Raw genomic sequence first — 13,849 nt, 5'->3', positions numbered from 1 at the left:
AAACTGCCCAACTTCACGATCTTGAACGTCTCCACGAACTGCTCCACGATCTTGAAGGGCATCTAGAGTAAAGAATTGTGCAAGTATAGCCCAGCTCCACGATCTGAATCGTGGAGCCATTTCAGCCCACGAACTAGGCCACAAACATCAGCATCTCCACGAACAAAGCCACGAGGACACCTGAAGCATTAAAGCTAAACGTGGAGACGATCATTAATCGGCTCCACGACTAGAAACCGTAGGGGTACTTTTGTTAGATATTGCAAACGATTATAAATAGCAATATAAGTCATTTTTAGTGTATCTTTGACCCATTTGAACATTGAAGAGTAGCTTTTGGAGTTTCCCTTTAAGAGTTTTGGGTAGTTTCATTATAGTTTGCTTAATTAATATGTTTAGATTATCATTTATCTTTGTATTTTTTCTTTATTATGTCTAGCTAAGCTTCTTAAGCTAGGATTGTGAACCCTAAGTGGGGTTATATTTTTGGGTTGTTAATATAAATTCGAAGTTTGATTAAGCTTTGTGTTATCTAATTACTCCATACTTTATTGATTGATTTTGTGGTTGCAAACACTAATTCATGCCTATTTTGCTTGTTCGAGCTTGGAAGAGTAGAACATAGCTTAGATGTAAAGTAATTAGCAAGGAATTAAGTGGGTTAATTACTTGATTAATGAAATCTAGCTAAGAATAGTGTGATATATACTTGGACTAATCAATTGCTTATCATTGAGTCTTAGTTGGCTTGGAAGAGCAACTTGGGGTAAAAATCTCTTATTGTTGGAAGACATTAAGTTAGTAGAATAGAAATTAAAGCCATAACATATGCTTAATTAACTAGAATTGAACATTTGTATACCCAAAAGCATAACCTACACGAAGGGGAAGCAATCCTAACGCTTTTCTCTTATTTGTTACAACTTCATTTTTACTCGCATTCTAAGTATTCGATAAAATTCCTAAACTAGTTTTCATAGTAATTTTAGAAGTAACCTTAGAAGTAATTGAACAACCACTCTTCGTTTGAAGATTACATTAAGAATCACCAAGTTTACACACATTTGGACACTCTAACACACACATACTCCTTGTGGGATTTGACCCCAACCTTGTTGGATTTATTATTGCTAACGATTGTAGTACGCTTCATTAAGAGGTGTAGGATTGGACGTTAGCACCCATATTTAAGAATAAAAGAACAAAGACTTGACTGGACGATATTCACGAGCAGATGACAAACATGAGTGAAGAAAAGTCTTATGTTACCATTTTTGGTGGTAAAGAAGATGTTCTTGTTCTTTCATTCTCCAAACCCACTTCAGCTTTCAAGATTGGGTTGGTGTTCCAATAGATGAGAGGTGTGAAGCCAGATCGTACTAAAAACAATGAAAAAATTTCGAAAATGAGAGATTTATAAAAAATAAGTAAAAGTAAAATAAAAGACAGTCCTATATTGATAAGGATGAACTTTTTCACGAAGAAATGTTCGCGCCCAACTGCTTGTATATCGATCGAAAAGAAGCAGCTGCAAATACTATCAGTGTTTCTTCCTTTCTATCCCATCTATCTATAAGAGTTACTTGATTTGCCCCCATCTTTAATAGGATTGGACTAAGTTCGGGCAGATCTCCGTCCCATTTCATGGGCTTCTATGAAAGAAGGCGGCGCAAAGGAGGCTCGAGGGCTTGTTAAGGAAGGAAAGGGTGGAAAATGAAAGGCATTTTCTGGTCCCCCCTGAGCCGGGGGTGCTGCCAAGACTAGAGGGATTGGAATGATTGCAAAACCCTAACTTCCAAGACTTTACGGTTAACTTACCACAATAGGACGAGAGGGAGATGCCTCAGACTAAGAAGAAAGGGCGAAGGAAATGGCCCCAAAAGAAAGGAAAGCTAGGACATGAAGTACCTTCCCCCGTAAAAAAGGTGGAGCTATGTAGGCTTGCAAGCATAGGCTAGACAAGCGGTACACTGAACATCAACCCAATCTTGACAAAAAAAAAAAAAGGAAAAGCAAGTACACTCTTTAACGGCCTGGTACATGAGCATTAGCAAATGAGAATGTGCGTGCAAACATTAGTTGTGGAGGGCGCTATAGGCATTAGCATAGACAGGTGTTGATAAACATGAACTATGGAAAGACTACAAAGGTAAGACTTTGATCACTGAAAGAGTATTTCTGTTTCTTCTTTTTTTTGTTGGTCAATATTTTATACTAGACTAAATTAACAAAATGTTCACATTCCTAAATTTAAAAACAAATGTCGGACCAAATCAAAGTGCAGATCATCAATTTTTAAGTCGACTTGAGTCAGTTTTTTCATTTTAGACTTTAAGTAGGGACATTATTTAAAGATGTCTATTAGCATGAAGTACTAAATGAATGCATCAAAGCTCCATCTATGTGAAGTTGTCCATATTGTGAGTCCCAAACTCAAGTGAAGGAAGAACATTATGGTACGTTAGCGGTAGCAGCTAGAGTAAAACTTGTCAATTCATGATTAGTCCTCATATGATGATAACATTAGTTGAGCTTAAATGAAAAAGTAAGGATTCATATAGCCCACCCTAACTTATTTGGGATTGACACATAACTATTGCTATTAAACCAAATGAATGCATCTAGTTGTAAGAAACTAAACTAAAATAAGGTAAATTTGTTACACCAAATAGAAATTAAAAATGAATAAAATTGACACATGAGCGGCAAAATCTTCTACATGTAGATTACAATCTAGTTCCTTTACACAAATATGAAACAAGAGGTTTGTATAATATATAAATTTATAAGGCATATGAGTTACAAATTGAAACCTCATAAAAAGTATGTGTAAAAGGAAAGAGAACAAGAGAGAAGCATGTTTGCTACATTTTGCTTATCCTTGCACCAAATCCTTCTCTAACTGCATCTAAGCCCATAATTAGCACCATTTTGACCATCACACCATTCCAACATCGTTTATAAACACCCGATACGGATAAGTTTTATCCAACCAGCAAGAAAGCCAAGGCAGTTCCCTAATTTATGTACAAGAGAGACCACCAAATAGCAGCAGCATTTGTTTATTTTGAGAGGGCTTTGGCTTAAGCCTCAGCCTCTTCCTGCTTCAGCCTTCAGACTTTTGGTTCCTACAATAACCTAAAACAACATTTCAAACCACCTGCAAAATCAAATAAAGTAGCGCGCTTCAGTAATACAATAGAGGGGAGATTGGTTTTATGGCTCATTACAAATATTATTTTAATCGTCTAGTTATTTTTACAAGAGATTAGTAAAATATAACATATGAGGTCAGTAAGCAAAACACAATAGATCTTTGTAGAATCCGATCAACAACAACAACAACAATCCAGTAAAATCCCGCAAGTAGGGTTTGGATAGAGTGTACACAAACCTTACCCCTACACTGGAGAAGTAGAGAGACTGTTTCCGAAAGACCCTCGGCTCCTTTGTAGAATCAGATCATTTTTAAAATTATATTAAAATTGTAACTAGCCATAGGAGATCATTTTCTTGACCATATATCTCATCATACATCAATATTAGGGAAAACGAATCAGGCCATAATGAATTCTACTCCGATGAAAATATTATGTAACTCTTTAACAATTAACGAAAAATTACCTTATTTTCATGTGTAATATTTAAGAAAATGGTAATTTGGGTGATTCAAAAAGAAATTATAAAAATAAATATCCAATGAACATACAAAAATGATAGATCAATAAAAATATTGACAAAAATATGCTTCGCATCTGATGATAAACATGGTACACAATTGATAAATCAATTAAAATATTATCATTAGGTGTTTTATTTCTATAAACTTAATCCTAGTATAAGTTATTCCATGTTAGATCCAATATGAAATAATATACTAAAATTTTCTATAAAGTTATCTTGATATTACTTATATGAAAAAAGAAACGCCATATCAAACACGGTATGTAATAGTACTATCAACTTTTTCACTTCGGATTTATTTTTCTAATCCTAATAACCAAACAACTTCTAAATATTTTTGTTGCAATAACAAATATGTTTTTAAAAAAAATAACATACCCGGTTTAATCCCGGAAAATGACCTTGTCTGCAATATCCATCAACGGCTTCAAACAATCCGGCGAGAATTTTCTTGCAAACATGTGAGAATACGTAGAATTCGATTCCCGGAGCTTATAAATAAGCTCCGACGAAATCTCCGCCGGAAAATAAGTACGCGGGTGTCCATCAACACTCTCCGTCCAATTAACACGAGTTAGAGTATACTGTGTACAACCTTCGGGATCCTCCATTGACAAAAGTGTTGGGAAATAATGCTCCTCAGGATAACACGAATCGTCGTTCAAACAAGGTAATCTAAACTTCCTCCATAACCTCCTATCCCTAATTACTACCAATGCATGTCTTCGCGTCAGAACAAAGAATTGAGACCCAAATCGAAACCTATCGAATGGTACTTCGGGTAGCATTGCACTTTCGCCACGTGCTACGTATCTGTCCCACATGTACGACTCGTTAGATAATATTTGGATGAAGCTCCGATATTCGGGGAATTGAGATGTAAAGAGGGAGTTGTAAATATAGTTGAATGAATGTAAAGGGATGCAATGTTGTGAAACAAGGGCAAAATAGGAATTTAACGGGTCGTCTAAGAGAGCCGTCGCCATAAGGCGACGAGCAGCGGATATTAGGGTAGGGGATGCACGTTGAGTCCTCTTGGCCGCGATAAAACGGCCCTTGAAAATCTGCCCGCTAGGTGGCGAAACTTTGGCTGAGGGATCTGCATGGATGTAAATATTGTAAAGACCGTCGTGGCCGGCGAAGAATCGATCCCAAAGAGGAGCGAAATGAAGATCAGTGTTGGTGAGGAAGAGAAAAGCGATCTTCAGATGGGGGTTGGTGGTGCCAAGGCGAGAAATGGCACCACCGCCCCTATCAATGGAAGCAAGGGTAGCGCGGCGGAATAACGCTAAATCATCAAGTTCGTCAGGAATAGAGATTTCTACGTGTTTTGGTGGAAAGATTCGTGGTGCGAAAAGGAAAAGAAGAGGAAATGATAATAAAAGTGCAAAAGATAGAACAAAGGGCGTGTTAAACATAGCCACCCTTTACGTTAAACATATATAAACTATAGGGGAAAACAACAAAAACGAATGTAGATATGACAAGATGATTTTATGTACAATGTGATGAAGATGAAAGTCAGAGGAGGAATTGGAAAGTTATTCCCAAATACTGAAGGGGACAGAGCAAAAAAGTTGGAAATTTGTGGATAGTGATTAAGAAAAAAAACAATTAGAGAATGGTGCCATGAAAATTCACAAAAGTAAAAGTGGAAGTCTTATCTCCTAAAGCTTCGGAGGCAATGGTAGGATGTGAGTTATTTTAAAAATTATATATATATATATATATATATATATATATATATATATATATATATATATATATATATACGGGTTGGAAATCGGGCTCATGAGACGCCTCGGTTTTCCAATAAGGTAAACGGAACAAGAGGCATGATGACAAGGGACCAGAATCGAGGCAAGGATCCCCTCGAGATGAGATCCAGGCAAAGCGCCCGAACTCGGGAGTATCGGGGCCATGGCCCCGAGTTCGATTCGAATCCTAGAGGCATCGGAGAGCACTACCAGGCAATCGAGCACGACCAACAATAGGCCGTGATATACGTGACTAACCGGATATCACGGCGTGGATCTCGACACATATCGGCAGAAATCCAGTGATTAGTTAAACGGAAGATTTTTAACTTTTATGGAACTGTATTTAGAGTAAGACTCCCCTACTATATAAAAGGGAGGGGGATCTGATCATTATTCATTAACCACATTGTAATACGCACATCAAGATAATATACTACTCCATATATTTCAAATTAGACGAGATACTTTCCTTTTTAGTCTGTTCCAAAATAAATGACACATTTTTAAATTTGGAAATAATTCAACTTTAAACTCTTTAGTTTACTCATTTTACCCTTAATGAGAAGCTTTTATAACCACACAAAAATATCATTACCCCACAAAACCTTTACCCCTTAAGCTTTTAAAACCACAAGTTTCAAAAGTCTTCTTCATTTTTCTTAAATTCCGTGCCGAGTCAAACTATCTCATCTAAATTGAAACGGAGGGAGTATTATTTTCTCTGTTATTCAAAGTTCTCACTTTTGTTCATCAGTGCTCAGTTATTGTGAGTCCGAGATCGAGGGCAGATATTTCATTAAGGCTGTTGTTGATTCCGGAACCTACCCCTTAAGCGGTTTGACAATTTATTACGTCTTCTATCTGTTTAATCTAACACAATTTATCGTTCGTATTGAATTAATCCGCGTATCCTTAAAATCACTTACAAATTTAATTGTTACCCGTTTTGAGGGTAAAGATATATCTCAACATATATACACAAGTACACTGGAGAAAAATTTCTAGAGTCAGAACTCAAATCCAATAAATAACATTAAGACTTAATTTTTACACTTGCAGAAGCTTTAAACCTAAATCATTTCAGTATGAGGATTTTAGTTATATACTTTACAATGCAAAGATTAACTTGTTATAGTAAATTAAGTACAATTACTTTAGGTCACGATATTAAATAGAGTTATATATAATTACCTAAGTGATCTGATTATGTAAATATTTTTTACAATGTTAGTACATAGAGTTAAAATCTATAATGAATATTTCATCTTTATATATATATATATATATATATATTTATTTATTTATTTTTATTTTGAAACATCTAGATACGTTCGAAATAATTGTCGCAAAATTTCAAAAGAATCAATTAGTACCTCCGTGTGATCACAAATTAACGTGAATTGGCCTAGGCAGTTAGAATTGAATTTTTTTTCATTCTCAACTCTATATTTGAGCAACATGAGCTCGACTTTGAGAGGGATTTCGATCGCAATCACTCCAAACTACTTAAATACGATGCCTAACACAATGATTGGTTAATATAACGGATTACTACAATAGTTAGTCTTCAACATTAGAAACTATATCACAAAAATTCATTTGTTTTGCTCCAAGACTCAAAAATATGAATTTTGGAAATTGAGTTAATTTGAGCATCATGATGGACTCTAGCAACTAAAAAAAAACGGTCTGGTATTTATTGAGTGTTATAAAATAAAGACTGCAAAGCAAATAAATCAAAGATATGTATAGAGAGAGACTAATATTTTATTCAACTTCAAACTGATGTACATAATAAACTGAAAGCTCCTCTATTTATAGAAAAAGAAAGCAATTATGAGGCTTCTTAGGAAGCAGCTGCGAGGATTTTCTTGAGCTGCTTGTAAGCTGTCTGCATGAGTTGCTCACAACCTGCCTGTTTTATAAGAAGTTGCTACAAGTCATTGAAAGTAGGGGGGGGGAGGGGTGAATTGTCGATTTTTATTTTTAGTACTTTAAGTAGTTGACTAGTTTACCAATTAGTCAACTAAAGATAAGAACAGAATAATAATAATAATGTAGAAATAACGTGCAGGAAATAAAGACACCAGAATTTTTATTACTGGCTCGGATTCAATGTGAATCCTATGTCCAGTCCCCTTGGGTTGCAAGGGTGATCTCTTTCAGTTATTGAAGTTTCTCGAGTACAAGATGGTTGATGTAGCTTTACACCAACAACTTAGTCTCTATGTCACTTTTCCCTTCTTGATACAATGCCTCACCAGTGTTTATCTCTTTTTCTTCTCTCACTAATTATACAGCAGATCTAAAAAAAATGCAATGCTTGTTTGAAGTAGAACAAAAAAAAGTGATAATGGTTCGTTCAAAGTATGTCTGCTTCAAGCCTGGAACAGATATATATATATATATACTTCGTGAGGCCTTCTTGACTCTTGATTGACGCGTGTCTTGAGAGAATACAAACCCAAGGGAATTGATCCTTGAACGGAATCGCAAATTGATTCTTTCCAAGAATAAGATCAGGTTTCCGTTGATCTTCCTTGACTTGTGGCCTTGACAGACTTTTCTTCCGTGGGGCAGATCTTTCCGTTACTTGAGTGATTGATGATGGATCCCTTAATTTCGGGCTTTAACGATCTCCAGTGTAGAGCTTTGCACTCTTGTTTTACTTTGATTTTGGGACCTTCCCTAGCTTCCATCAATCATCTATCAAATCATTGATTGACTCTTCTTCCGGATTTCCGCTGCTTCTTCCTTTATCATAGCTAATCATTGATACTTTTCCTTTCCTTTGCTTCCGTTGATAGATTGTTTCCTTAGTCTATGCTTGAATGATAGGGAATCTTAATTTCTTTGTTTTATCTCTTGTGATTCTGCACCAAACGTATATTTAACAATCTCCCCCTTTTTGGTGATGACAAAAATAATATATATAAATAATAGTTTACTTCCCTGTCGGCTTGCTCTGTTGTAGTCGACTCCCCCTCAACAAGTGTTGCATGTACTTTAGTCGACTTCCTCTCAACAGGTGCTGCATATGCTTTAGTCGACTTCCCTCAACAAGTGCTGCTATTTGTCCTGCAATGTATGGCATCTTTTCTCCCCCTTTTTGACATCAGCAAAGAGGGGACATGCATATGTAAAGTTGAAATGAAGCAGAGACAGGCACATCATAGGCAAATATTTGTAAATTATAGGCATACAAAGTTTAGCAAAAGTAAACAAAATATCCAGCGACTGGTTATCCAGTCCAAAACAAAAAAAAGGGCAAAATATTGTCTGAAACATCCACAACTAATGACGCAAGAAATAAGTGAGAGTGTTACAAATTGCCTCCTTTAGACGCTCAAAGCTAGCATTAGTTGAAACTGTTACCCCATCAATTATGTCATGTACTTCCTTGAAGGTTTTGACTGCGTTTTCTACAAGTTTGAGAATTTTGACCCTTATCTTTGAAACATCGGACCCAGTCTCTTTGGAGATGGCATGGATGTCCCCAAACGTTGATTGAGTTGTAGCAAGAAGGTGCTTGATAATGGTCAGCGTATTGTCAATAACGGTTAATTTTTCTACAAGATCAGGATCACTTACACTATGATGGGAAACATAGGCTTTAATCTTAGAATCAGGCTGAACATTCTTGACTTCACCCTCTTGTTTCTTCACCCAAGAATCCTTAACACAATATACCCCATACTAGCTAAGGCTCTGAAGTTTTAGGACTTTGAAACAAAAATAAAAGGGTATTCTGAGATAGAGATGTTGCGGGCTTCCAAGATGTGGGTGATAGCCATACCATAGGGTAGACTGGTGGGGTCATCAGCACTTTCAATCATGAAGTTTATGACACATGAGGACAGTTTAACCTTAAGTTTGGTCATAACACAGTAGGCAAGAAAGGTGTCTCGTTGAGAGAAGGTGTAGAATGAGCCAGTGCGAGGAAGAAGGGTAGTTTAAACAATGTGGGCCAGAACTCGAGTTTCGAAACTAACATCTCTGGGACCTAACTGGTTAGGAAGAAAATCAGATGGACACTTAGCTATATAACATTTTGCTTGATCAAAAGAGATTTCAAAGTCATCAGGCCAAGTATTTTTTGAAAAGCATGGGAAAGCCAGAGCACTTACATTAAAAAATTAAGTCAAACATGGCACAATCAAGGACAATGTATTTTCCTAGAACTAGGGATTCTAATTATCAAGCTTGCTAGAATGAAAATTGGCATAGAACATCCTCACTAAAGTTTCATAAACTTTGGGAGGGGGTACAGAGAGGAATTTAGAACATCCTTGAAAATCAAACAAGTCCTTTACCTTACAATTGAGGGCCCCATGTCATCAAGATCGATTACTCTGCTGGGAGCAATGGGCTTGTCTTTGAGAGCAACAAAGAAATCCCTATTTGGGGTGTCCCAGAAATTGAGGTCAGACTCTAGAGAACTCGAGAAGTCTACTTTGGATTTCTTGGGGGTAAAAGATTCAACGGAGTCTTCCATGCTTTTGCCAAGAGATTTTTCTCTTATTTGGTGAGAGTGGTCAGATGGTTCTGCCTGAGAAGAGGCAAGCCCTTCTGAGTGGTCAGACCCTAGGTCTACTTGTTCTGGAGGCTGAGAAGAGGGTTTTCCCTTAGAACGAGTAATTTTTCTTATGGAGACAGATGGATTCTTGGAGTGTTTAGCTATTGGAAGATTTTGAAGAAGGGTTTCTGAGTGATAAGAATAATGAAGACAAGAGAGGATGGTTCATATGATTAAAAAGAAAAGGTTTTGACTGTTGAGTACAGGAAAGGAAAGGGTGTCAGTGATAGGTCATGATGATTGATTTTTCTTTCTTGAAAGCTACGACTGGTGGGAAAAGAGAGGGAAATCGGAGGCTCTTAATTAATGTGTACTTACAAAGAAAATAAAACTGAAAACATTAGATATGAAAGAATTAAAATTTACAAATAGGTCCTAATTTTTATGATCAGGCAAAATAATGCCAAGTAGTTCTCTTAAGGAGCAAAATCTATCTTCAAGTAAAGGCTTAGTAAAAATGTCTGCTAATTGATCAGTGGTGCCAACAAATGATAATTCTATATCTCCCTTGAGGACATGATCTCTAATGAAATGATGTTTAATATATATATGCTTAGCCCTAAAATGATGCACATGATTCTTTGAGAAACATATAGCACTAGAGTTATCACAAAATATTTGAATAGGTTTAAAACAATAGTTCATAGTCACCCAGTTGATGAGACATCCATAGTAATTGTGCACAGCACTGTCCAATGGCAATATATTTTGCCACAGTTGTGGATAATGCAACTGAGCCTTGTTTCTTACTATTCCATGATATTAATGCATTTCCTAGTAAATGACATGTTCCACTGGTGCTCTTTTTGTCTTCCTTATCACCTGTAAGATCAACATCTAAAAAACCTTCAAGCTTAAAATTGTTAGAATGTGGGTACCATAGTCCATATGAAATAGTTCTAATGAGATAACGAATTATTCTCTTTACCGCAGTCAGATGTGATTCCTTAGGAGCTAATTAAACCTAGCACATTTACACACACTAAACATAATATTTGGTTGACTAGCAGTCAAGTAAAGCAGATAGCCAATCATTCTATGGTATTTAGTTTTATCAACTAGATTTTCTTTTTCGTCCTTGCCGAGACTTGTTAACGGGCTCATTAGTGTATCAATTGCTTTAGCACTGCTCATGCCAAACTTTTGAATTAATTTCTTTGTATATTTCATCTGGCACACAAAATTTCCTACTTCAGATTGTTGAATTTGAAGTCCAAGGAAAAAGTTAAGCTCTCCTATCATGCTAATTTCAAACTCGCTTTGCATGAGATTAGCGAATTCCTTGCACAAAAGAGGGTTAGCACTTTCAAAGATAATATCATCAACATAGACTTGAATAATAAGATTACCTCCTTATGATCTTTTGATAAATAATGTAGTGTCTACTTTACCTCTTGTAAAGCCATGATCAAGTAGAAATGAGCTAAGTCTTTCGTACAAGTCTCGTGGAGCTAGTTTGAGTCCATACAAAGCTTTAGTCAACTTATACACATGGTATAGAAATTTTGAGTCTTCAAAACTAGGAGGTTGTTTTACATATACCTCCTCATCAATAAAGCCATTTAAAAAGGCACTTTTGACATCCATTTGGAAAAGTTTAAATCGTTTGAAGGATGCATATGCAAGAAGAATCTGTATGGACTCTAGTCGAGCTACTGGAGCAAAGGTTTCATCGTAGTCGACTCCTTCATGCTGTGAGTAGCTTTGGGATACTAATATGGCTTTGTTTCTCACAATATTTCCATCTTCATTTAGCTTATTTCTGAAAACCCGTTTGGTTCCAACTACGGTAGCATTTGCAGGCTTAGGTAGCAGTTCCCAGACTTGATTTTTATCAAATTGATCGAGTTCCTCCTCAATTGCTTATACCCAGCTGGAGTCTTTTAAGGCTTCCTCAACCTTCTTTGGTTCGATCTGAGAGATGAGTGCTACATTTGCCTTTTTCTTGAGAGCTCCCCTGGTTTTTATTCCTTCACTTGGATCTCTTATGATAAACTTTTGAGGATATTCCGGCTCACTTCTCCACTCATTTGGACGTGTTGCAATCGTATGAGTAGTTGATTCCTTCTATGATTCTGGTTGATTATTGACAGGTTCATTAGTCGACTCTGTGACATCGTCTGTATTACCAATCAACTTTTGTGATTTGCTTGTTTGTGATGTTTCTTGGTTGATGTCTTCATCACCTGCAATAATTCGTTTCTCGGTCGTAGTGTTATTTTCATCAAATATGACATGTACTGATTCTTCTACAGATAAAGTACGTTTATTATAAACTCTAAAAGATCTATTGTTTATGAAATAACCTAGAAAAATACCTTCTTCACTTCTTGGATCAAATTTTCCAAGATTGTCCTTACCGTTATTGAAACACTTGCTGCCAAATGGATGAAAATAGCCTATGTTGGGCCGTTTACCTTTCTATAATTCATATGGAGTTTTCTTCAAGATAGGTCTTATAAGACATTTGTTGAGAATATGGCAAGTTGTACTTACTGTTTCTGCCCAAAAATGATTTGGCAGGGAATGTTGCAATATTATTATTTTGGCCATATCTTGTAGAGTTTGATTTTTCCGCTCAACTACTCCATTCTGTTGAGGTGACCTTGGAGCTGAAAAGTTGTGAGTATATCCTTGATCATTGCAGAAATCTTCAAATGCTCTACTTTCGAATTCTCTTTCATGATCACTTTGGATGGTTGTAATGAGATACCCTTTTTCTCTTTCAACTCTTCTACAGAAAATCTCAAAGTATTTCAAAGCTTCATCTTTATGAGATAAGAAAATCACCCATGAAAAACGTGAGTATTCATAAACAATAAAAAAAGCATATCGTTTTCCTCCAATGCTAGTAGTTCTGGTAGGTCCAAATAAATCCATGTGAAGCAATGATAAGGGCTTGGTAGTAGACACAATGTCTTTGCTTTTGAAGGAGTTTCTGGTTTGTTTACCAATCTGACATGCATCACATACATGATTTCTACAAAAATTGAGTTTAGGAAGTCCAATTACTAAATCATGCTTGGAGAGTTTATCAATTAGATGCATGCTTGCATGACCAAGTTTCTTATGCCACTACCATGGATTATCAAATATAGATGCTAAGCAGATGTGGCTATCTAAATTTTCAATGCCATCAAGAATGTAAACATTTCCATACTTTTTTCCTAAGAGTATAATTTTACCTGACTCATCTTCAATAGCGCATCTTGTTTTCTTGAATTTAACTTCGTACCCTGAATCACATAGCTGACTTATACTCAGGAGATTATAGTTGAGTCCATCTACAAGATATACTTCAGTGATATCACAATTGCTATTGAATGGAACTGTACCGGTGCCAACTATCTTTCCTCTTGAATCATCACCAAATTTGACACTTCCTCCATTTATCTTAGTAACTTCTTTGAACAGGCTTTATTCACTTGTCATGTAACTGGAACACGCACTGTCTAAGTACCATTTTCCTTTGCGGCTCTTTCTGTGGTGTTCCTGCAAAATAAAATTATCACTTTCTTTTACGTACCTAAGCTTGCTTGGGTCCTTGCTAGTTAGTTCTACTGGAATCAGGTTTGTCTTTGGGTTTCCAAATCTATCTTGAAACATTAGACTTACGAAATCTGCAAAAAGAGTAATTATGTTCAACTTTGTTACAGTAATGACACACATTGATTGATCTAGTTTTTTATCTATCACTTGTGTTAGTACTTGTGGATTCAGTTGTAGCCGGCCCGTTTCTAGTTGACTTGTAAGTCACCTGGTTGGACTTGACGGAACTATGACTGGTGGATTTACGCATGCCATTCAATTGCATTTGCAAATCCTGAAC

General features: G+C 36.2%; 1 protein-coding gene across 1 annotated transcript; it reads right to left on the bottom strand.

The window, feature by feature from the left end:
- Positions 1-2,671: 2,671 nt before the first annotated feature.
- LOC107797644 (glycosyltransferase BC10-like) lies at positions 2,672-5,268 on the bottom strand. Its single transcript, XM_016620547.2, has 2 exons — positions 4,063-5,268; positions 2,672-3,160 (listed from the first exon to the last, which is right to left on the bottom strand). The coding sequence occupies exon 1, from the start codon at positions 5,100-5,102 to the stop codon at positions 4,068-4,070; it is 1,035 nt and encodes a 344-aa protein (XP_016476033.1). The 5' UTR covers positions 5,103-5,268; the 3' UTR covers positions 2,672-3,160; positions 4,063-4,067.
- Between the last annotated feature and the right edge of the window lie 8,581 nt (positions 5,269-13,849).

The sequence above is a fragment of the Nicotiana tabacum genome, chromosome 23 (assembly GCF_000715075.1).
Source record: "Nicotiana tabacum cultivar K326 chromosome 23, ASM71507v2, whole genome shotgun sequence".
NCBI lineage: Eukaryota > Viridiplantae > Streptophyta > Magnoliopsida > Solanales > Solanaceae > Nicotiana > Nicotiana tabacum.
This window is presented reverse-complemented; position numbering and strand designations above follow the sequence as displayed.